This window comes from Aythya marila, assembly GCF_965140915.1.
Source record: "Aythya marila genome assembly, chromosome: 6".
In the NCBI taxonomy this organism is placed as follows: Eukaryota; Metazoa; Chordata; class Aves; order Anseriformes; family Anatidae; genus Aythya; species Aythya marila.
In genome coordinates, this window is record NC_139047.1 from 6,840,223 (window position 1) to 6,865,436 (window position 25,214).

The 25,214-nt window shown below is 43.2% G+C and overlaps 2 protein-coding genes across 8 annotated transcripts in view; both read right to left on the minus strand.

The window, feature by feature from the left end:
• KANSL1L (KAT8 regulatory NSL complex subunit 1 like) overlaps window positions 1-8,001 on the minus strand; it is a 62,464-nt gene extending 54,463 nt beyond the window's left edge. For 6 of the 7 annotated variants that reach the window (XR_014317767.1, XR_014317768.1, XR_014317769.1 and 3 more), the window contains exons 1-2: window positions 7,873-8,001; window positions 1,666-2,783 (exon numbers count right to left, since the gene is read on the minus strand). Coding sequence is in view for 1 of the 7 variants with exons in the window: in XM_082763416.1 (XP_082619542.1) it covers window positions 1,666-2,753 (1,088 nt within the window). In the remaining 6 variants the exon portion in view is untranslated. The remainder of the gene's footprint in view (window positions 1-1,665; window positions 2,784-7,872) is intronic. The other variant, XR_014317766.1, reaches the window with a different exon arrangement.
• A 104-nt stretch (window positions 8,002-8,105) lies between these two features.
• Window positions 8,106-24,185, minus strand: ACADL (acyl-CoA dehydrogenase long chain). Its single transcript, XM_082763417.1, has 11 exons — window positions 24,039-24,185; window positions 21,931-22,092; window positions 19,492-19,629; window positions 18,914-19,078; window positions 17,894-17,960; window positions 16,657-16,821; window positions 15,989-16,090; window positions 14,598-14,711; window positions 12,453-12,580; window positions 10,157-10,243; window positions 8,106-8,473 (listed from the first exon to the last, which is right to left on the minus strand). Exons 1-11 carry the CDS (start codon window positions 24,110-24,112, stop codon window positions 8,380-8,382), a joined length of 1,296 nt encoding a protein of 431 aa, XP_082619543.1. The 5' UTR covers window positions 24,113-24,185; the 3' UTR covers window positions 8,106-8,379.
• Between the last annotated feature and the right edge of the window lie 1,029 nt (window positions 24,186-25,214).

Below are 25,214 nucleotides of genomic sequence, written 5' to 3' on the forward strand. Positions count from 1 at the left end.
AAGAAATAAAGTTAAAGGACTGGCAGAATGAGAAACTGGACTGTCCCTGGCAAGAATAAAAAAGAAAGCCCTCGCACAGAACTTCAGTCCAAGTTTGAGACTATTCACAACCCTCCGAGAATCAGCATTTCCCATCAGTTCTCCCTATTCAGGTCATGTAATCACCAGATAAGAACCCGAGAGGCAGAGCTGGTACTCAGAAGTTCAAAGGTATCAGCTAAGAGAAGAATGCGGATTCTCCAGCACCAGGAGCCAACGATTCTGTGTTTGCACTGAAGTATTTCAAAAGAATAATTTTGTGCAGACTCAAATATTTAAGGCGATCATAGCTCAGCTGGCAACTCATTACGCTTTGGTCTTTTTAATATTGTATTTACCACTGACAATACGTAAAAGAAAATGAAAAGTCATGTTTATGTTGCTTTTCTTCTACTGTTTTCCAGATCTACAGAGTTCAACAACATGCAGCAGGGATTTGATACAACCACGCTGTATCGAAGCTTTCGTTGATGAAGCTATAACCACATAATAGGGCACAGCTCTCTTCCAAAGGAAGATGAAGTTTCCTTGATTTTTTCTGCACATTAAGTTTTTGAAGAAACTAAGATACTTTTTTTTTAATACCTGATTTTCCTTCAACACCAGTGTCACTCTTAGTGCTTTCCAGAAAATCCCTAAAAGTCCCCTCCTAATAGGAGATCAGCAAACACAAAAACTGTCCTGAGTTCAGGTGCTACAAATGTAAGCACCAGAAAGTTCCTGCCTATCTACTCTCACCATCACATCCTACCAGATCTTAAGACGTGCTCTGTTCTCTTCACCTGTCAGAAGGGGAAAGAAGCTGTCTTCTCATTGCTTTCTACAATTTCTCAACAGCGGAGAGTTAACATTGTAGTAAGGTAAGAAAAAACAGGCTAAAACAATTTAACCATCCACTTGTCTTCCCCATCACCGATTTCCAAAGCTACAATAATTCGTATTGACAGGTTACTTGTCAATTTAATAGACCCAGAGAACTGCAGAATTAGTTAATTACATTAATTTCACTCTAGTACTTCTTGAAAAAGATACCAGCAACAACAAAAACAATCCTGCCAGCTTCAAATTAACAGAACAACCTCATTAAGTAAATTAACATTTTTCATTATAATTCAAAGAACCAAACTTTTTCAATGTGCACCCCCCAGGTTCTGGATGGCTTGACATCTGCATTGATGCTCATATTTAGTCTTTACCATGTAACAGTGGACTTCAAGATCTTAATGCTGACTAATACTTAATGACTCAGAACATGAATAAAAAGATTTATTTTTTTTTACTGGCCTAAAGTATCCTTTTCTGCACTGCTATCACTATTTGTTTTGATTTACAGCATCATTGGAGTGGGGAATAATTAGCAGTGCTAATGCAATGCAAGCTGACAGGATGCAGTACAAAGTCAAGCTCTACAGCCTGCTGAAGTGACTGCTCCGTAAATGCTGCACAGTTCCATGCTCCTACTTCTGGCTGGACCCTGCCAAACCTGGCTCCCGTCGGCAGTCCTCCTGCAGGAGGCCTACCTACGGCGTGAGGTTACTCACACCAGAAGGAATTTGCAGGTCTAGCCCCCTCCAGCTTGATTTATAAGCATGAAGCACATGAGTCTAGCAGGAATTTAACACTTACGCTTCCACAGTTGTTCTTACAGTCTGTTCGTCACAGTCTTCGTCTGAGCTGCTACAGGTTGCATCCGAGTCCAGGTCCTTCTCCACACGAGACAGCAGCCCTCCGGCAGAAAGTGCAAAGCCCCGGATTTCCCCCGGAGCAACACAAACTCCGTTCTGTACATCCGCACTGGAACTACCTTCCAAAGTAGCTGTGCTGTTTTCTGGCCAACCTTCCGCGCACCTGAGGGAGCCACTGCTCGAAAACCTGGTTGGCTCGTGGAAAACCTTCATTCTTTGTAACTGATGTTTTACAAAGCATTTCAGCTGCTGATCACAGTGTTTGATAACGTGCTTTGCCAGGAGCATTTGTAAACGTTTCTGTGTCCTTTTGGCGCGACTGATTTCCTTTTGTTGCTTAGTGACACACTGGAGTAAGCGAGCATACACCTCCTCCGGGGTGCAGCTCAAAATCCCTTCTGAAGGCCCGTGAAGAATTTGGTGTAATAAACCCCCTTTTATTGTTTCAGTGCAGACTCCCAAAGCCCTACCCCAAAACCCATTCTTCTTGTACCATTTACCATTTAAGAGCTGCATTTCCTCTGCAGTACTGGATTCGGTCACATTTGAATCCGAAAGTCTTGGCGTTTCTGCCAGATTTGGAGGTGCGGTGTCTGGAAAAGCGACCCCTTTGACCTGCTCCTCAGGTCCCGAATGACTGATGTGACCGAGCGATGTGTCAGCACCATTATGTAACGCGCTTCTCATCCTGGAGCAGTCAGGCTCTCCCGCTTTCATTTGCTTACCGGTTTTGTTGCTAAATGCAGAATTTGTGCTCATTAACAAGACAGACTGATAGCGCTTGGAGGACGGCGGAGAAGCGAAATGCTGCATGCTGAAGATATCATTCCTGAGGCTGGGCTCAGCAGTGGGGAACCCCAGGACTGAGCAAGTAATCCGTGCGATGGAGTCCTCTCTTATCTTCTCTTCCACTGCTCTGGAATTTTCCATGCACAAAGTTGTATCAGACTCCATAGCTCTAGAGGACAAAGAAGGTGACAAGTGGATACCATGACCTTTTGTTGCTGCCTCTCTGAGGGCTGGTGTCATTATAGCTACTGTAGGTAGTTTACAGCAAACCTGAAAACAACACGGGCCATGTAAATTTTCTCATTTTCATGACATGATACAAATACAACTCAGTCAGGCACTTCAGTCTTTCAACACTTAAACATTATTTAAATGTCATAAAAAGGGTATTAGCTAAAGAACATGCACAGACTACGCCCTCCCACGAGGCAAACAAGAACACTCAAATTTTAATTTATTTCACGCAGAGGTTGTCCCATGCGCAATAAAAGCCTCCACCTTGCAGGGGAGTAAGTGTTCACACCTCATCACATTTCTGATCCTATCAGTCTTAGAAATAAGCCTCTCGGAGTTCACGACTGTCATCTAACCTTGCTTAAACTCAAAACACAACCAAAAGCGTAGGACTAGAAGGCTGCATTTTAAAAAGAGCGCGCGTGTGTATGTAGATGCACAAACACAGATGCACATCTACATATTCCCAACCCAGAACTCTGGTGGGATTTTGTTTTAATCTGCTCTGGGGATAAGAACTTTAAGTTGCATTTGGTCTTCGTTCAAGTTTTTTTTTTTTTTTTAAACTTTAAATGAGTCAACAACAGTGTGACATAAACAGGAGAATGGGAGATGTGCAGCTACCTATTACAAGTGCAGCTAAGCAGAACACCTACCGCATGATGAAACACTCTGAAATAGACTCTCTACCAGGAGAAACGTATTCAAAGTTAATTTATGTAGAGCAAGTATTTGATTATTTAATTATATACACTCACAGAACACTTAAGGAGTTAGTCATCAGGGCTAGTGCTCTAAAAACAGGGAAGTGCCAGTTCTGAATGTTTCCTAAAATCCTTCCCCTGCTTTTGTATCCTGTTTTTTACTCATCAGACACTGTTTATTTAATACAAACCCAACACTCCTCGATATCCCCTGGAGTAAAAACAATTAGCTTTCCTATAATGACTCTTTTGCCTGTGGCTTGTCATCGCTTAGACCAAGGGTTCCCAAACTATTGGGATGGAGAGACCAGGGTCAACCTTTATCCCTTGTCACCGGCTATTCCGACATGCCCCACTTTATCACTTCACAGCCTGCAGTGCAGGAATCATTGCCCCACACCCTACTTTCAACTCTGTTTAGGAGTTGAAATAAACACAAAGGAAGGTTGAACTGAGCCTGGCCCGCAGAAGCCTGGACAGCAAGCTACTGGCTGTTCTTGGTTAAGAAACTAGAGGCAACACCAGAAACAACAGGAGAGTGGCAAAAGTAAGTGTAGTGCAGCTAACTTCACAGTAAATTCTCTGGTTAACCTGAAAAGCAGCTAGGAGCTCGGCTGTTAGGTTTTTACCTCTGTACAGCTCCTACTCAGCATCACCGGGACCAGGTTCAGCAGCCCTCACACTAGCCCTCACACTAACCCTAAACAACAGTACTAAAAGAAACCACAGGATTTTAACTTTCACCCTCCCTAGCAGCGAGCTGTTCAGAGTAAAAGCCCCGTGACTGGGACCTGACAAGGCCACGCCTGTGACGCTGCGATGCTCTCCGGATCAGGCTGGCTGACAGCTCTGTGTCCTTCTACCCCTGTAGGAACTAACAGGCACAATTACATTAGTTTAGGGGGCCTTTTTTTCCCCCTCCTTTAAGGGAAAGATAGAAAGAAAAGGTAAATTGAAGTACCTTCAAATTAACCCCCTAACATTAAACTAAAAAGCACCAGACAAGCCACCAATTATCAGTTCCTGACAAAAGATGGTTAAGCTAAAACACAACTAAAAAGTAAATGCTTTCAAAGAGAAACATCTCCCACCTAACCCCTCACCCAGGAACTTACAAACTTCACACAACCTTTCTGCCCTGAAGACAGCTGTGTGAGACGCTTCACGTGTGTTCCTCTAATTTCAGCGACATCAAAAAGACTTTATAAAAGCTGGTACTATCCCAGACTCCAGCCCCTGGCATTTCTCCAAGAAGTTCACACACAAACACACAAAATGTCATTGGCACACCAGCAAAACAAACTACGAGCTAAAAAAAAAAAAAAAATTAAAAACAAACTTTAGTACAAGCACTTGGCTCCACAGAAATTGTACAATTTTCATGTTGACACATTTTATTTCATTTTGGCAGAAGGCAGCAAAAAATAATCTCACTCCACCCTTATTGGAACTGAGTTTTCAGAGCCAAACCTATTACCTTCTGGGAAAAAAAAAAAAAAAGCAAGGGGAGGGAGGGCAAGTAGCGTAATACAGTACTGAGGAAAAGTCTGTGTTGTCATTCTGGAAAAAGCTTTTTTTGTCACAGGTAAACCATTTCAAGGATTTTTTCCATTGTGTTCTACTCGTATTTCTGCTGTGCTGATGTTGAAACCTCCACACTGAACTGGTAAATGTTTTGCTTTTTGTCTGTGTAATATGTTTTTCACTCGAAAGTCTAAAAAGTATTGTAAAAAGGAAAGCCGATGTAAAGAAAGGGGAAGAGAAGAAACAAGTACCAGACGCACACAGGACAGCAACTGATGTTTCAAGTGACTTTATGCTTATCCTCCATAATGCCTTAATTACCCAGCAGGACACAGCCTGGGATTGCAGTCTGCCCCGACCCACACCCTGCTGCCTTCTCTCACCACTGAACATGACAGCTACCAGCTCCTAACCCTGCAGCTACCCCTGCTTTTCTGCTGCTGCCCTCCACCCTGCCAGCTCTGCTTACTCCTTACCGAACATTTTGCTCTTACACCCTTCTCTACCCACCTTACCTCACTGCAATTTGTCTGAATCCTGAATCTAATGCCTTCACGTAGGCCAGCAGTAGCACCCTATTAAAAAACAACAAGAGCAAGCCCGGCTGCATGCAGGCTGGCATTCCCTTCCCAGCCTGCAGCTTTTGTTTATAGTCCTCTCGCTTTTTGACTCTTTCCCCCCTTGCATAACAATATCACTTACGTTACACAACACTACAACATGCTGGGGGACTTTTGCTTGGGAAGGGTGTGGGTTTATCTTTTCGTGATTTTTGTTATCTTTTTTAAAACTTCCACTTGTGGGAGGGCTTGTAAGGCTCCTCTGTATTGTTATTTTTTGCTTTCAAATTCAGTTGTCTGCCCACAAATTACATTTCAAACAAATATACCTAACTTGTTTCTGGTTTATTCACAGATTAACTGTGTTTTAGACAGAACTTCCAATGTTTATTCCTTCTCTAGAAAACATTCCAAAAGCAAAGCAAAGTAACCAGCAAATGACAGCATTGCTGAAATACCCCGAATTAAGTTCAGTGAGAGCGTACAAAAATATTCTATTTCCAGCTGACAAGAGCCGCGTTACAGCCCCTCAGGTACCACCTGCAACAGAGCTGGCGATACCTGGTTTCCTACAGCGTTGAGCTGTTTGTCCTGTAACCCCTAGCTGCTCTCAGCCCGCCTCTCCGATTATCGCGGGACAAAAATAAAGCGCTGCTCTGGCAGACAGGTGCTACTGCGGCGCTTCTTGGCTCGCTGCGACCGCCAGCCGCCGCCGAGCGCAGCGCAGCGCGGGCAGCTCCTCCACAGCATCCATCCATGCGGGTCCCCGTTACCTTGCCCTCCCGATATTCACCAGGGGAACGGGATCGTAACGATTACTAAGAATAGAGGGAAGAGCTCACGGCATAGTCTGCATTTTCTGACAGAACAGTCGGCAGCAATGGCCACAAAGGAGGGACGGGTCCCATTGGGCACGTCCTGGTTAGGAGTATGAAAGAAAAAGGGAAGAAGTCCGTATTTAGCATGCTTGGGACTGTTCTTTCAGAAAAGAAATCGTCTCGGTAGGCAGCCTTTGTTTTCAGTTCAAGAGCAGCCCGGTTACTCATGACGAGTATTTAAGCATTTTCGTATTTTGTTCTATTAATAGCCTGAAAAAACAAACTGACAGGATTATGCGGGGAGTCTCAGCTTTCAGCAGCGCTCACCGCGCAGTCCGTGCCACAGAGATAAAACTGCAAACCCCGGGGTTTTGCGCTCCCCGGGAGATACAAGCATAAATCTCTCCTCTCTGGAGAAAAAATAAACAAAAACAACAAAACACCGCCACACACCTACAAAGGATCTCTCTTTGAACAGCAAGAACGCAATTTAGGACAGACCACCCAAACAGTTCTAATCATAAAAAACATCAAAAAGGACATACTTCAAGTGGAACTCATTAGTATTCATTTATGGTAAAACCCATGACTCATTAAAATCTCCTCACAGGGTTGTTTTTCTCCCAGTGCTGCTGCACAGAGGATAATTTCCAAGTTTATTACCGCGCCATCAACTAATTCCTGCCCAGTCTGCGGCACCATATATTTGGAGCATAGCATCTGAAGGCATTTTTAATGCGTGCTACTAACAGAGATAACATTCGCGTTACTTTTAGATCCGCTGCGACGTCCGTACCGACAACCCAGCTGCCCTGTGGAGCTGTGGCTTTGGGGAGAGAGGTGAAAAACGGGTTTAGACGAGAGCGGTGCCGCGCTGAGACACCAGGTGCGGTGACGGGGCGGTAGGGTCCCTGGTGCTGAGGGGGTGTCACTGAGTGTCACTGAGGGAGAGTTGAGGGGTGTCGCTGAGGGGGAGTTGAGGTCCCCAGTGCTGAGGGGTGTCGCTGAGGGGGAAGTTGAGGTCCTCGGCACTGAGGGGTGTCACTGACGGGTGTCACTGAGGGGGAGCTGAGGTCCTCGGCACTGAGGGGTGTTACTGAGGGGGAGCTGAGGTCCCCAGTGCTGAGGGGGTGTCACTGAGGGGAAGTTGAGGTCCCCAGTGGTGTCACTGAGGGGGAGCTGAGGTCCCCTGCCCCGCGGGGTGTCGCTGAGGGGGATTTCGTTTCCCCCCAGCCGCGGCGGGCCCGAGGCAGGGCGCTGAGGGGGCTGAGGCGCGGCCCCTCCCGCCCAATCCTCGCGCCAAGCCCCGCCCCCTCCCGGACCGTTACCCCCTCCCGCCCCGCCCCCACCCAGCCCCCCTCGCGCATGCGCGCCAGCGCCGCGGGACCCAACCGCCGCCGGGCCGCGCTTCTCCCCGCTCCCCTCTCCGCGCTCCCCCCCCCCCCCGGCCTCCCCCCCCCCTTTCCCCGCTCCCCCCCCTCGCTCCTTCCCGCTCCGCTCCCCGCCGCCCCGCGCTTGCCTCCGCCCGCCTCCTCCTCCTCCTCCAGCAGCAGCAGCAGCGGCGCCGCCGCCTCCGGCCCGCGCGGCGCGGCCGCAGTGCCGCGGTTGAACAGTCCGCGCCCAGCTAAAGCGCGCCGCGCCCCGGGGGCGGGGCCAAGCCGCGCGAGGGGAGGGGCGGGGCCCCCCAGACGCTCCGCCCCCTTCCCCAGCGCGCGCGGGCGCGCCGGCGCGCCCGGAGCGAGGGAGGCGGGGTGTGCATAGAAAGGCTTTATTCGGGCAGCGGGGGTAAGGCACGGGGCGGCTGAGAGCGCGGGGCGATGCCGCTCAACGCAGGGCTTCGCGGTCGAAGCAAGGACTCCCCAGGAAGCTGCTCCTGCTGCCACCGCCCCTCTCCTCGAGGTTTTGTCTGCTTGAAGGAGCTGGCGTGCTAGGCGAATCTCTTCTACTTACATTCGGGTGGCTGAGGTTAAGCCATGTGTTAGTATAAAAGGGGGTGGGGAGGGGTTCTGCGGGGCAAGCGCCCGCCCTACTTGTCACTGACAATGTCCCTAGCAATGAGCTCCTTCATTATTTCGTTGGTGCCGCCGTAGATGGGCTGAACGCGGGCATCCACAAAAGCTCTGAGGATAGGGAAAAAAAGAAAAAAAAAATAAATCAGCATTTCTCAGAATGTATACACAATAAAAAGAGAAATGGGAAAAACAGTAACTTTGAGATGTGGGATACTCAAAGACAAAAGTTGGTACTTTTCTAAGGAGATTCACACACATCAAGGTGTTTTAAAAGCTCTACAAAACCAGACTCCTACTGCTTTTTCCCCCCATCGCTTCTCATTCCCTCTTTCCCTCACATCTCCTGTGCATTAACTCAGCTCTGGCCACCAAAACCCCACTCACCCCCGCACACGTCCTGATCGACAACAGCACGCCTGCATAACCTCTGGGAGCCAGGTGCCTCCTTGTTGTGAAAAAACAACTCCTGCAGAGCCAACCTGATAGTTATCATGGTAATTTGCTCTAATGCCCTGGCCTGTCTGATCCTGTCAACAGGACTGCTACCAGCGCTGTCAGTTCTTTCTTTCAGGTGGGCCTTAAACACCTTGGGAGGAAAAGTGCCAATTTTCTTCCCGTCAGCCTGGCTACAGCTTTCTGCTGGTACCAGCTCCAGCTCCATGTGGGCCAGCAGCTGAAAAACTGCACGCAGCCAGATCATTTCCATCTCTGTGCTGGAACTGGCCCCAGGACATGCATGGCTGGTGACAGCACACGGGGTGACAGTGTGCTTTTCCATCCTAATTCTGCATCATTATACAGAGAGTGCAGCCCACTGAATCCCTGTAGATGATCCCTGATCCCTGTAGCTCAGTTGCTGAACTACAGGAATCGCCATCCCCATACAGACAGCCGCTGCACACACAGATAAGCAGCACTTCAAAGACACCCCGAGCAGGGCTTGCTGACCTCCCTACTTAATGAGATAGCATGCAGGACACTCGACAAAATATGTGAGCATTAAAAACACACATTAAACAGTCAGTTGAAAGTAACTCTTCATACTCTAAGTATATTTAGAATAACGAATCTAAACCTGCTCAGTTTAAAAAACGAAGTCTAGGTATCTGCTTATAACAACTGGGGCTAACCCTTCTATTTTTCTTTTAACTTCAAGTTAACCCTTCTAACTTTTTTTTTTTTTTTTAAACAGAAGCTCTACATATCCTGTTGTGGCAATGGAATATAGAGAAATAAAAAAACGTCTTCCCAGAAAATGTAAGGAAATGGTAAAAACTCTGTAACTGTTCCAAAAAACATAAGGCCAGAAATTGGGAATGACAAATCTCTCTCTACATGCAAGCCCCTCAGCTTTATCATTTAAAAAGGTACAGAAAGCTGAACATAACCACTCATGCTCTTGATTAGGCAACTTGTTATTTTACAGTATTAGGCAAACTTTAGGCTGACCAACCTTGTTTCCCCTTCATGCATATATATTTAATTCCAGATAAATTATGTACAGTAGCTCGTTTTCTTTTTTAAATACTTTTTTTCCTCCCTATTACTCCTACAAGGAGAACTTCTGTTTGTGAAAAACAGGCAATTGCTCAACAGGTTATGAATTATTTGGAGGATCAAAACAAAGCTTTCCTGCAGACATCTGGACAGAGGATTGCCTTTCAATAAACATGATGAAAAAGGAACAGTAAATCAGTACTAACACAAAACAACTGACAAGTAGATGTAAAAGTGCCTCATTTTACTTTGCTAGTAATCCTTCATCATTCGAGTCTGAAATCTTACACTTACTTTGCAATTGGATACTCCCACATGTACCCCCAGCCACCGTGCAGTTGCACACACTGAGTAGCTACACTGTTCTGGAGATCAGACGACCTTAAATGATCAAAAAGAAATTGGTTGTTAGAAGGATGTATGCTGGGAAACATTACCAGAGACACAGAGAAGTTACCAAGACAAAAAGATAGCCAACTTCTTGGCTATATTTCATAACTGATCTAAAGCGTTGGCCATTAAAATACTTTAGATTGTGAGGGCTATTTTCTTCCTGCGTGATGAGAAACACATACATTGAATTGAAAACCATTTAAGATCTCTTCCCCTTACAGAAGAGCTTTCAGAGAAGGAAAGCGTTCAAGACAAACAAACCTGTTTACCTTTCTCACAGGCTAAGAGACTTCTTTTGTATAGCAGGTTGGTATATTCTCTGGTCTTATCCTTCAGTTGCATCATAAAATTTAAGAACACTGCAGGCTTTCTGCCCCCCACCACCAACATACCATGATGCTCTTTAACTATAACCATTATTAGGGAATGCTTTATTTTCCCATAAATATTTTACAGCTTTAAATTTGCAAGAATACTTCAATTCTTAAACAGGATTGCTCACTGCAAAATATTCAATAATTTTATTATCTAAAATAATTTTCTTAAAGCATTCAGTTTTGCAAGCCTTCCCTCTAGAACATGAGGGATAACATGCCCTTTGAAGTAGATGTGCTGCATCTCTCAGCTTCTGGCAAGCTACATACTTCATGTTATTTCAAACAATCAATGAAAATCAGACATAAGAACCCCTAGGATTTTAACTTCACTAGAAGTTCAAGCCAAAGTTAAATGACCTGGGGGAAAAAAAAAGTTTCAGAGTGATAACAGAAGTAAAGATGATGACCACTGGAGTCAATTGCTTTTCATGGAAGAATGTAAGAGGAGTCCTTTCTCTAAACCAACCCTCCAGCCAGGTTCTTACAGTTTATTATACCAATTTTAGACCTGCAACAGTGAGTTACTGCCAACTGCCTTTAAATGTATCTCCAAATTTAGCTATATAGTACAACTGGCCACCACAAAGCCTACAGACCTTTCACCAGGTATCAGGAGAGAGACACAAGCTACACTTCAAAATTCACCCAACCTCTAAATCAAGACATCGACTGGGCAAAAGTTAATAAGCAAAATCAATGGGAGATAGTCCCCTGGAATATTAGGGAATGAAGCAGTTCTACTTTCAAGCAGTTTCTAGACCATCTAAGAGTGCTATGGAAAAGAGCCATGGGAACTCTAATAGGGAATGGGGAAATCCACGACAAACTGTGGCACTAACACGTGAGTGGATAGGGGAGTTTCAAATTCCTTACTTCCTCAACAGATTTTTCCAAAGCAAGTCTGCATCTGACCTGGCACTAGCTGTTTCTTCCTCCTCAGAACTGAATGAGTCTACTTACGTACCTGTTATTTCTAGGTAAACAGTGCTAAGAATAGCATTCAAATAAAATCCTTACTTTCATAGTAGGTATTCTGACTATATTCCATCAGCATTTTCTGCTTATTAACTCTACATTTACTTTTGAAGGTCTAGAACCTGTAAATCTCTATTTTCTATAACATTTTTTGTTAATGTCTGGCATGCTTTTTTCCTCTTATCTTTACAACCAAGATAAAACTACACAGATTACAAATTCATGTGCCTTATCTTAGATGCCCCTACTCATCCAGATTTCTCTGGTTAAGCCTAAGTTAACAGATAACACCATCAAATACAGGGAGCGGGAGGAGAAGTTCTGGCTAATAAAAGAAGAACTGTTTAGTCTCAATTGCAGCACTGGCTGTAGCCAACTATTTCTTCCCAAAACCAGATAGCTTCAAAAAGTAGCTGGGCCAAACAACTATTGCTAAGTAATGCTAACTAAAAAGTATTCTGTATCATATGAGCTTCAAATTAACTTGTGATTAAGAAATAAAAAATGGCTTGTTATAGAAATATGTAACTTTTTCTAAATACCAATGAAATGCTCACTTTTAATTGAGGCTGAGTCCTGGTCTTAGTATTAATGGAAGCCTATTTTAAAAGCATGCTATTACTTTAAAATTGATTTGCTTTAGCAGCCCCTGGTTTTCAACATAACTCACTGTTGTTGACTACTTGATTTAAGTTAAAGCTAGTGGCCTCTACTAGAAACTGACAATGTTATTAATCAGACAGTAATTTTATCTTTTGTTCAAATATGAGCAGTTCAGCGTTTTTATTATTAGACTCTCGTTAAGGTTATACAAGTAACATTTCCAGATTACTTCAACCACATACCAGTACTTCGCCATAGAAGCTGTGGAGGAGTCCAGGCGTTTATCCGCATGCAGCTGCAAACAGTTGTCCAAAAAGGCTCGTCCCACACAAATCTGTGTTTTCATTTCTGCCAACTTGTGCTGTACAGTCTTATTTTGGGAGTGGATGGATAAGGCAGAGGAAAGAAAGAGTAGAAGTAGTACTGTTTTTAAGCTACATTTGAAGTAGAACGGGAAGCATTTTCTAGAAGCATTCCTGTAAGATATCACTGTTTCAAAACAGTTTGGGCTCTTTATATTTAAATGTAGTTTGTTTTCAATACAATTACATCTTTACCAATCTTATTAGATACATTTACTGCCCTTTAATCCTCCAGACCAACTCAAAACATGCCATTATGGGGAAAACCCTCCAAGAGCCTGAAAACAAGTTCCCAGACAGCACAGAGTTAAGAGGTAGTGGGAGCTGTTACTCTCTGCTCCCCCTTGTGGGAGCATGTATTTTCCCTCTAGCTGTAACATTTATTTCATCATACATTGGATGCATCGTCTGAGCATTTAGTTTTTCAGAGTTTAAGCGTTGCCAAGAGATATGCAAAAACAAAGAAGTTTTTAGACCAACTATCAGAAATTTTTCTGACACACTGGAAAAGGCTTTCTAGATGGAAAAGGTAAAATCCATTGCTAAGGATACCTAAAATCCAGTAAGGCAAGTATGTCATCATCTTGGAGCAGTTCTGGTAGGAACTGGATCAAAACACCAAACAGGAACAGAAGTTTTGCCCGATCTCACTGTTCTAAACTTTTATAGAATAAGTCTCCTTGCTTCCCTAGACAATTATTATAACTGAGTCCTGCTACAGTACGATATTAAAAAACAAAGAATCAGGCAAGTCAATGCTCTAATTAGAACAGATTTTTGATTCCATGCACATTTAAGTGCAAAAAGGAAACTGAAAAGGTATGCAAGAATGGATTATTTTTTTTTTTGACTCAATTTTGGCCTCCTAGTGACTGGCAACAGTTTACCCTAGAAAAACGTTATTTTGGAGGTCTCTGAACAGTGAACTACTACAATTAGAAAGCATTCCACACCTACATAAACTTTAAAATACATTTATTGTGTTAAATCTGCTCCTTGCACATACTAAATTCCAGTATTTCTGAATACTCGGTTCAAAAAGAAATGAAGATCATGATTTCCAGAAAGATACCTCCCATTCCAGCACTTCTGAAGAGCTCAGTTCTGCTGCTATTCCCAGTAATTAGATATTTGATTTTGACAAAGAAAGACAGAATCAAAATATTCAAGTTCCAATTATCTCTGAAGCATATCAAAAGAAGCTAACATGCTCCAACAAGTAGTAGTCACTCCTATCCTACAGATGAAACACACAGGAGCTTGGTCTGTTTCAGCCTTAAAAGATGAAGTTTTCAGGAAAATTACATCAAATGTTGCCTTCCATGTTATTGGGCTTTCTGACAACAGCCAAATAGCGTAAGCATGCCTCAAAATACAATTTAATTTGCACTGTCAAAAGCGAGCTATACTCCAACAGTAAATCCAACAGTTTTATAATGCTATCACTTGAATACCCAGCTACCTGGTAGCTCAGGAATCTTGTTACTACACCCATAAAGCTGAATACAAACACCTTTGCAGGCACTCAGGCAACAAGGTCACTGCTTGGGGACCCTGAGCATCACTCTCATGAAGATCATGTTGCTGCAGTGCATTATGTGCAGTTTTGCAGTACCTGCACATGCACCAAGCTCTTCTGCGGTCTGTAGGATTCCAGGCACATACAGGAATCCAAGCAGGTGTAATAAACCCTATGATTAGGAGCTCTGATGGTAAAATGCAAGACTAAATGCAAAAAATATTTTTACTTCATCACCAGCAAAAAGCCAGTATAGTTTCTACTGCATATTTCACTTCCAAAAGCAGTACTGCTGTAGGGTACCTTATTGACTTAAAATACATGCATTGCCTTTTAGTGGTTTTTAAAAACATTGGGCATAAAATCAGCCACAGCCCAAGAGTGAAGCTCCGCAAGCAATCCTTTGGTAACAGTCCAGTGACTTTCACTTGCTCAACATTACGCATACGAATGTATAAAAATTCCATGGTGCATCTGGCTTTACAAGTTTTACAATTTAAACTCACCTGTAAGTGTGCAATCGTCTTCCCAAAGGCTTTTCTTTGCTTCACATAATTCCTTGTCTCTTCAAACATGAATTCACAGCCGGCCAGAGCCATATCAGCAATTAAGAGTCTCTCCTTTAGAAACACAAATTACAGAATCCAGGGGAATTAGTCCTACATTTCTGTGCAGACGCACACACGTAAATGCACAACTGGGAAACAGATGTTCAGTGATGTTCATTGAGAAAGGGGGGCAGAAGTCACACTAGGGATCAAGCCAGACACTACATTACTGAAATTAACAAGCGGGACAAATGTCTTGATGCTTGAAGTCCACTTTTAAGGCTTGTTGGTCATTTTGCTGACAGAACATCATCCCAGAAAAATAGCTACACGTCAACCATAGGACTCCGACTGACTGAAAGCTGCACATTGATTTATGCTTAATTATTCGTTTTCACAGCTCAGTTAAAAAATAAAAAAAAAAAACAAAACACAAAAACAAAATACACTGTGTTTACCTATTTCAATAGGACAACTTTTGAAAAAAAAAAAAAAAAACAACAAAAACCTACAAGAACACTGCCTGTTTTTCCTTCCTCTCATAACATGTTGAGAAACAAAGTACAGAACGATTACTTCTAGCACAGGTGAAGTCATCTTATGCATCCCATTGAATCTGTGAGTGCACTTTTTTTAAAGCAGTACATTTCCTTTAATCAGGTTTCATATTTACTCACAGCATAAAATTAAATAAACATGATCTTTACCAGATGAGGCAAACAGTCAGTTTTGACAAAGCACAGTTGTGTTTTGAAAAAAATTGCATTGCCTCTTTGTCCTCCCAAACCATTCCAAAGCTTCAGTAAGTCAAACTGTGTTATTTTCACTAGCAAGACATTTTGGTAACAACTTCTCTACTTTGCTATATGGATAGAGAAAAAAAAACTTGTATCTTTAATATGGTTCTGCAATTAGAAAAGCTAGAACAGCAACACTTGGTCTTTCATTAGAGAATGCCAAAGTCATGAGAGCTCCAAGCTGTATGTAGTCTATTGAGCAAAATTCCATACTTCCATACTAGAAGTGTATGAGAAAACCGACATGTTCTTTAATATAATACCCTACGTGCAGGTTCTTCAATAACTGCGATTCAGAGCTCTGGCTTTGAGCTGGTGGGATGTCAAGACTGTTACTAATGCACAAAGAACCAAACATTTATTCGTAGAAACTGTGTAACTCAGGTAAAAAGCAGTAGTATCAACAGGACGCTGTTTACAGACATCCCAATTCTGAGACAGATGTGGCTCTCCAAGATGAATCATCTCTAAGATTAAGGCAGATTCTTGCAATGACAAAAGTTGGGTCTCTGTATTCTTCCTAAAAACAACAAACACTTTCATTCCTCTTACCTGAGGGAGCTCTGCCATCAAATAATAGAAGCCTTTGTTTTCTTGTCCAAGCAAGGCACTTGCTGGCAACCGCACATCCTCGAAAAACAGCTCTGCTGTGTCCTAAGAGGATTTTAAGTGCAAGGGTTTTTAGTCTGACATTCTTATCTCTTCATTCCACTTTTTTTTTTTTGCACCCCATTTTTTCATGCTATTGCATTAAGTCATAGAAGAATTTAGGTTGGAAGGGTCCTCCTGAGGTCACCCATATCCTACTCAAAGCAGCTTCAGCAACGCAGACAGCTGAGGGCCTTATCCAGTTACACTTCCTGAAGCACCAAAGTAGAAATTTCCTCAGTGTAACCTGTGTGCCTTGCTACCCTTTCACTGTTCTCCTCCATCTCTACAGACACTGTTTACAAAGCTAAAGACAGCAACATGATCCCATCCCATCCAAACTTCAGAGTGAAGAAATCCAGCTTTGTAACCTCTCCTTGAACATCATGTGCTTCAGACATCCATATGCAAACTCAGCATACATACTTTGGATGTATATTTTTTGTGCTCTAAAGCCCAAGAGTTAAGATAACACCACAGTTTCATTCTATCTTTATTTAGCTAGTGCCAGGAATTAACCAGTTTTAGAATTCCTCCAAGTCTACTGTGGGTTAGAGGTTGTATTAACTTACTTGAGCTTTCAGGCCAATCTTGTTCAGCTTGCGTCCTTTGATGAAACCTTTTGTTCCATTTTCCACCAGAAAAAGGCTGATTCCATGAGCAGGAGATCGGGCTTCTCGGTTTGTAACTGCAACCACAATCACTACATCACTCATCCAACCATTGGTGATGAATACCTGTATAAGGAAAAAAAAAAAAAAACAAAACAAAAACTTGCTTTAGAACAAGGTCTGTCGAAGGGAAGGATTAGTTTGAGAGGTATGGTTAGGATCAGAATTGTGAAGTTAAAGAACACAAATCTGTTTCTTTTGTCTGTCCCATGATAAAGACAGAACGCGCTTTCAACTGTAGACATCAAATTAAGAGAGGTTCTCTTTTAAAGAAGATGAGTTAGCAAGGTATAAAATATAAACATTATTAATGGTTTCTATTAACAACTGCTTACTACAGTTCTGCAGAATTATCTATCCGCCTGCCATGACTCATCCTAACTCCACCAAAAGAAACGCAGTCTTGACTTCAACTACACAGAACAAGGGAGTATTTTTTTAAACACCTACTGTAAAAGTTTGCTTGCATGCATTCTCACCACCTAAAATTCTGCTAAGGCCTTAAGTCTCTGTTAGTACTATGATTCCAACAGGGTTACAAAATGAGAGGACAGAAAGATGAAGCTTTAAAAAAAACAAAAACAACCCTACCACACACCTGTTGAACCCACACTTCTATTTCAACACTTTACTTCTGCCCTCTTGCTTTCTTATTATGGGAACAAAAGATGAGGTTAATGCTGCCAGCTTTGTAACAGCTTGACAGCATACACTTGGAATCTAATGCAGTGGTTTTGTCTTTCTAATATGAGCAGCAGGTTCCTGAATAAAGATTCCACAGCTTGCATTTTAACAAGCCACTCAGGCCACAGAAGATTTCACATTGGTAACACATATTTTGTTGTTCAACCTCAGCACTGAGCAATAACCCTGGTTCTGATTATACTATGCAGGACTTCTTCCAGTTCAAGAAAAAAGAAAGCGTTTAGATATGATTTAAAAGCTACAAAACTACCTGCTGAAACCCTTCCATAAATTGGTCCATTAATTGCCAATAGCAAAAATATAAGTCTTACTAAAAAAACAACTGGAAAAAGAAAGTGGAAGGACTAGGAGGAAACACTGATTCCAGTGTACATCCCTCACTGAGTGCATTCAACTACTAAAGGCTACAAGTGGCATAGGTCTGCTCACTTACCTTACTCCCGTTAAGAATCCAGTCACTTCCATCTTTTTTTGCATATGTTCGTACTCCTTGCAAATCACTAGAACGAAATTCAAAAGGTCCTTCAAGAAACCATTCCAGAAGTTGCAATTTGTCTCTTAAATTCTATCCAATATAAAAGTAGACTTCATACCATCCCTACATGCAATCAGTGAAAATGCACAGAAAAATGGAACATGGTGAAATGGTTTGGAGTGTAACAGAAACCAAAAGCCTACTGCAAAAAGGGATGCAAATCTAGGCCACTGTACAGGAGCATGAGGTGGTTTTAATGTACTGGCTTTTGGGAGGTGGTAATAATCAAGAACTGACACCAATGTATCAGTAATGGCTCAGCCTCCCCTTATGCTGACATGCTTCAGAAGACAAATGCCAGACAAAAGGACACCTTCCGAGCAGGCTCAGTCCTAATGAGGAGGCTCTGCAAAAAAGCTGTTGGCAATGCCTACCAACTGGAGAAGCGTGACACCAAAAGGTTTTGCTCTTCACCTGTTCCTCTGCTTTGGAAACCGGCCTGATCAGCTGTGTCTACCCAAAACATGTGCTATCTGCCCTTCAATAATGACAGCAAAGGAAGGACACTTCTGTTTTGAAAGGATTCAGAGGGGAAAAAAACAATACAACACCCTGTTTCAAAACAAATCTAATACCAAAGAAGTCAAGACTTCTTTGCTGATGTACGTGATTTTCTCCTTACTACATTTCATATTAAAATTATATTCACATGACAAGCAGATTATTAACTATAAAATCATATTATAAAAGCAAATGCAAAGCATATTTGCCGATGGCAATACAATAAGGAAATGCTTTCTAAGCAAGAGTATTGAAATGACAAAGCTGTAATCTGTAAGTCTGAAGTCCTACCTATACTAGGTTGTTGTGTAGTTACTAAGATGACCATATAACCAGGATGTTTGTGAATTTTTTTCCGCTGAGAAATCAGTAGACTGCACATAACATTATGACCATCTGTCTTTGTTTTTAGCTTACCTGCCAGCCCCAGGTTCTGTCATGGCAATGGCACCAATACACTTGCCTGCAGCCATTTCAGGGATAAAGCGCTTAATCTGTTCTTCAGAGCCATAGTTTGCAATGTAAGGCATGACTATATCTGAATGAAGGCTGAAGCCTGGGCCAGTGCAGTTAACGTACATCCTTGGAAAGTGGAGAAAAAAGCAAAACAGTACAGGCAGAAATTTAAACAGTGAACTTGACAACTTTACAACATGGCCCCAACACTGAAAGAAAGCCCGACCCCACAGAAGTCTCATACATAACCTGAACACGTGGCATTTGTACTGTTATTTATAGAATGTACATTCACAGCCAAATTGTTGTATGACCTAGAAGACTAATGAAAGTGCTTCCCTTGGTCCTAGCAGTAGAGCACAATGACATTTATTACTTAAACAATTATCTGGAATACTTAAAGCAGGAGGGACTTACATAGGTCTAAAGTATCCTTCTCATGAGAAACACTATTTTCTGTAACCATAGAGGAATTCTTATGACGAAAACAGGTTATTGATAACATGATTGAAACTGGTCCTGAAGTGTCTAGTACTTACTGTTCCTCCCAGACCACGGCAGAAGAGAGAATATCCGCTCCAATGCCTCCATGCTTTTCAGCAATAGCAACACCCAGCAAGCCCTGCTGTCCAGCTTTTTCCCAGAGCTCCCTGCTCACCTGGCCATCCTTCTCCCACCTGCAAACAGCACAAGAACAGAGTCATCCATTAAATTCCCCATATGCTACCTCTCATTTGTCATGGCTGCCACTTCCCACTACAGCACCTGCAGCCAGGTTTCACTGCTCAGGAGAGAGACTTTCAGTCTCAGCAATACACAAGTGGGGTGCAGAGACAATTACAATTTCCCAGCTAAGAAGTGGTGGCTTAATAACAGGTTTTCCATCCTCCAAACCCACAAACGCCACTGGCATTCCACAGACATCACCTATATAACACGTCTGAACTCCTGTTTCCAATATATAACCCAACATCTCTTTAAGCCTTGTTATGAAAGGCTGTGCTGCCTAGTGGTCTGAGCACTACACCAGGATTTAGGAGATTAAGCCACAACCATCTGGATAATTACTTATCTTCCAGACACTATTTTCCCCACATACAAAATGCATATAAACACATCAGTTTGTGAAAGATTTCAAATCCATCAGTGAGAACTGCTTTTTAAGAAAGACACGTCAACACATTAGCAACCTAAAGGAAGAAAAACAACAGCCTGTGTACTTTGCACTGTACTTTGGTAAATTAATGCTGCACGGTGGTTTCAAGTCCACAAATAGATAGCTAAGGCTCATCTGCTGACAGTCTGCAGATTTAAAACTACAGGAATTACTTGTTCTCAGAAAAATAGTACCTTTTTACCAAGTTCGCCAACATATTAGGAAGTTGGATGGCTATTAATGGCACAGCTTTTTTTTTTTTAAGTCACACTTTTGAAATAATATGGTAGATAAATTGGATGAGAGATTCCTCTGATGCACTCACGTGTGTGTTAGAGCTGTACCACAGCACTTTATCCACAGTTAATAATGTATCTTATCCCATATACACTTAAGCTTATTCCCAGAGCTTTTGCTCCTGCGCTGGAAATCTTAAACAAATCCTTCTATTGACCATATTTGCTTTTTTTTTTTTGTCCCCCCATTTTCGGGGCTATTCCTGTCTCTACCCTCACCCCTCACTAATGCTTCTTCTCACAACCATCCATGTTCGTTGATGCCACACCAGTCTCTTCATGTTGGCTCAGCCAATTGGTATTCTGTGCTTGAAGCCTCCTCATTTACTTCAAAGGTGCGAGAACAAAATGGTTCAGAGGTCACTGAAGTGACGCAAGAACACAAGTCTGACTTGTTCCAATCTACCTAGGAAATAGCTGTCAGCAAGCTAGTACATAGATCGTAATTAACCTCACGCAGATCCAGTATCTGGCGCAGCTTTGTAAGCAGAAGTCATTCTAACAAAAGATGAAGGAAAATATCTGTTTTTGTAAACAGAATATGATTATGTAGTGGAAAATCCACTTTTTCATGACTTTGAGGTCCTGATTAGAGTTTAAAAAAACAAAACAAAACAAAAAAAAACTGGCAACAATCCCGACATAAGCAGTTTCCTTTGCCTCCTGCTGTTCATTTCGGCCCTGGAGCCACAACACCTCACCCACTCAGTTGTGCCATCTCGATTGTTTGTAGATACACTTTGAACTGCATCAAGAAATTCATCCTGCAGCATGACTGAAGAATAAGCCCTTCGTTAGCCCCCCCATTGCTTCTACAGGCATGTTTTTCAGGTAAAGTAGAATTGCTCAAGACAGTACTGCAGCTTAATGCTTCAAAAAAACACATGTTCTCAGTTCATTCCCTTCAAAAAAAATGTTCTCAGTTCCTTCCCATCTCACCTCCCCCAACTATAATATTATGCAACTAAAATAAGGGGAAAAAAACTCCAGCTCCATTTCAGTGGAAGAATGACACCTCTACTGTGTAGAAGAGAGCACGCACACTTCCACAGAAGCAAAAAACATGCAAATTTAAACCACAATATTTTGTGCAATTTTCTGGGTAATGCATACTCCAGCTTGCCATCCTGCAAGGACCATATCTCCAATATCCATTGCACTAATCCAGACACAATGTTAATGCTTTTTGGATGACAACATGGTAACTGTCTCCTTAACTTTACCATCAAAACACCAGTGTCAGAGTTAATAGGGATACTTGGCTGAAACTCTACAGACTGCATTTGTCCTGCTTAAATGCCTAAAATGATAATGGCAGCTCAGTATTCTGTGAATTTTGATTGTGTGCAACTCATCCACACATAAATTTTATAGGCAGGTTTGTTTTAATCAAGTCAATTTGAAAATAGAAGGTAAAAGAAAACAAATACCCTGTTTATTTTGTCATATTAAGTAACACCCAAAAAAGCATATTTGGAATAAAAGCAAACTATTTGGCAAACGAGAATGTTTGAAAGGTATCTTACTCTGCATGAAAAGGCAGCACTTCTTCCTGAAAGAATTTCCTGGCACTCTCCCTGAAGATATCATGATCGGATGTGAAGATCCTCCGAGTTCCTATATCGGTTAAACTTTTAGCTGAAGAGGGTTCTTGGCGCTTTGTGCCATGCTGTTCAGTGTGTGCAGGGCTAAAAAAGAAAAGCGAATACCCGTTTGAACAGTTATCCCTATTTACGCAACCCTTTTACAAGAAAGGAAACATCTGCCTGCTAAACTTAGTTCATATCACAAGTCTAACCCGCTATTACATCCAAAGGATACTTGCAATAAATACCGTACTTTGTTGGGCTTTGAGACAGCAAAGCAAGAATATTTTGTCCTTAACACTTCAAAAAAATTAAAAACAATAAGAATATATACATAAGTAAGGGGATAAATATTTTCATCCTCAGAGATGCTAAAAATCACCACCTCCTCATCCCCCCATGACACAACTCCAAAAAGCAATTCAGTTCAACTTCAAATAACAAACTTTTTGAACGAGCAAAGGTTTTTTTGTGGGTTGTGATCCTTCACAACCTGTTCTTTACTGTTATATTCCTGTTATTTACTTCATCTCATACATGGTCCCCAAAGCCCCAGAACTTGGGATCCATTATGGCAAAAATTTAAACTCTCCAAAATAGAAGTACAACATGGATTCGCACACTCTTACAGCTGTATTGGACCCTGCATTATCATCAACTTCTGCAAAGTTTTAACTTTGAAAATAATACTAACATCTCCTAGCTTTTAGTATTTTTGCATACATTAAAAGGTTAGCACAGGACAGTTAATCATCACAGAACTCTTAACACCAACATCTGCAAAAATAAGGTTCTTTTATTATTAAAAAAAAAAAAAAAAAAAAAAGGAAAACTGAAACAGTGATAGATTTCAGTAGTGGAAACCACATGAGGAAAGCATAAATAAAGTCAGTAAGGTTTAAAACTTTTCCAGGAGCTTACAGTGTAAAGGACATAGTACTTTATGGCTGAAGTGAGATTTCATTTCTCACCTTTGTGTGTTGGGTTCTTTGACTTGCTTTTACTTTATTGCCACAAGACAGCAGAAATTATACCCACAGAGCTGAGTTACATTATAATGGAAAAGAGATTCTCCAATCCTGTCCCAAACTATGCAGTATCACAACCTGCTTGCTGTGCTTTCAGACTCAGGCTTCCCATGCTAAGCTGCAGCTTATTTTTAAAGCTACTTATGACAACACTGAGCTACATTTAAGACGGCTCTTTTGGCTATTTTGTTGACTCGGGGCGCACAGCCCACTTGGCATGCAGACGAGGGCTCTTCCACCACCTTCCACCGCCCCACGGTGGCACAGCTCAAAATTCAGAGGCCACCCAAGGCCACCGGGGCCCTGCTGCTCCCCCTAAAATCTCTCCTGCAGCAGGTCAGCATGTCTCACAAGGGCAAGGACGCGTCCTCCCTGTCACCTGCTGTCACCACCGGGACTCCGTGTCCCTGAGTGTGACCAGAAGTGGAGCAAAGGTCAGCCTCAGCCCTGCCAGCGCGCTCCCAAAGCCACTGGGGCCAGGATGCTCGGGGGGCTCGCCCAGATCCTGGCAGCCCTCCTGCGAGTGGGGCACCAACATACGCATATAGATAGGCACCTGTAGATGTATATATACACATTTATATAGCTAGAGACTTGTACCTGTGCCTAAAAGTTTCCTGCTGCATGAGCACATGCCTATAACCCCTCCAGATACATACAGGTATGAATACTGCTCACATGTATGAACACATACATGTACGTAAATGGGTACACACACTGAGTAACCCCACAAACACTTACACACCCACCCCCACACAGACAGGAAAACACACACATTTGTGCCTAAACATGCACATTGTACATCTGCCTAGCCATCTGTGCCCCCACATAACGCCCAACGAACAGACACCCCCTTCTCTCAGCGCCTCCCCAATGGGCTCCTTCCCCCTCCCAGCCCCAAACACTGCCACACGGACACCCACACACACACCCCCCACCTGTCCACGCCACCCCCCGCACCTCGAAGCCCCCTCAGGGCCCCCGGGGCCGTGCCCACTCCGCGGCCCGGCGCCCCCCTACCTGGCCTGGGCAGAGAAGGGCCGGGGGCCGGCGGCCCGCAGGAGCCCACGCAGGCGGAGCAGCCGCGCCGCCATTTTGCGCCGGGGCGTGGCGGTGAGGCAGCGCCGGGCCCCCGCCGCCGATCGCGGCTGCTAGGGCGCCTCCCCGGGGGTTGATTTTATATTTCCATGCAGAATATATAATCCCTCGGTTTGTTCAGCGGTAGCTTGCAGTCAGGGAGGCGTTGCTCCCCTCCTTGCCTTGTGTTGTAAAGGGAAGGATTTCTGGTTCCTGAAGGCTGTCGTGAAATACACGCCTGTGTGATGAAGCGCGCTTCTGCCTACCTTCGTTTATAAACTCCTTCTAATCCATCCGTGTTCACAATAGGATTATGTTGAAATAGCTGTGCTTTTTTTTAAGTGTAGTTTGGAAATCACGTTATGGAAGGAAGCGAGGAAGCAGAAACAATCGTGGCTCAGGTGAAGAGGGGAGTGGGCACTGGGGTGCAAGGGGCTGTGCACTCAGGGAGTTACTGAAGGGTTATTTGAGAGATTTCACCGGGCATGAATCCTTCCCAACCTCTGGGAGGCCTTTGATTCGGCTCTGTCCTGCCTCCTCTGAGGCAATGTCCCCTCAGGGATGGGGCTGTGCCCAAGAAGAGCCACCCTTCACTGTCCTTCTCAGCAGCCAGACAGCTCCACAGGCCCCAGGTGGGTTTTAATTTACAGAACAAGCGTGCCAAAATTTTTGGCGCTCTTATTTTTACCTCACGACCACATCCCTGTTATGCCCTTTCTCGCAGGGCTTTGTTGGTGGCGTCCCCTCTCTCCTGGGTCAGCCACCTGGGAAAGTTTTGAGGATCAAAGAGCATCTTTCCACTCAGGAAGGAGCTCCTGCCTGTTTCCTTTAACAAAGCCCTGAAATACAAACTGCCTAGAAAAAAAATAGCACCAATTAACGGTTGTGATGAGGATTGGGTTAAAACAATATATAGCGCCAGGCAGTGAGATTTTACCTGCTTTCCTCTCTCCCCACATGGTGGAGGGGGAGCTTCAGGCATTATCTCCTGGAGTCATGAGGTGGCACAAATTCGTAAGCAAAAAGGAGGTTTCAAACCCTCATATTTGCTGAGAAACAAAACAAAAAAACTGAAGTGGCTCAGAATTCAAAAGCATAGTGACACAGAAGATAGCTTTC

What these genes read in the sequence shown, in the direction of transcription:
- ACADL (XM_082763417.1), bottom strand. Translation starts at nt 24,112, where the DNA reads ATGGCGGCGCGGCTGCTCCGCCTGCGTGGGCTCCTGCGGGCCGCCGGC. An exon ending in GTGCTGCCTTTTCATGCAGA is followed by an intron (nt 19,630 to 21,930) that starts GTAAGATACCTT and finishes TGCTGTTTGCAG; the next exon opens with GTGGGAGAAGGATGGCCAGG. An exon ending in AGACGATTGCACACTTACAG is followed by an intron (nt 12,581 to 14,597) that starts GTGAGTTTAAAT and finishes TCCCAAAATAAG; the next exon opens with ACTGTACAGCACAAGTTGGC.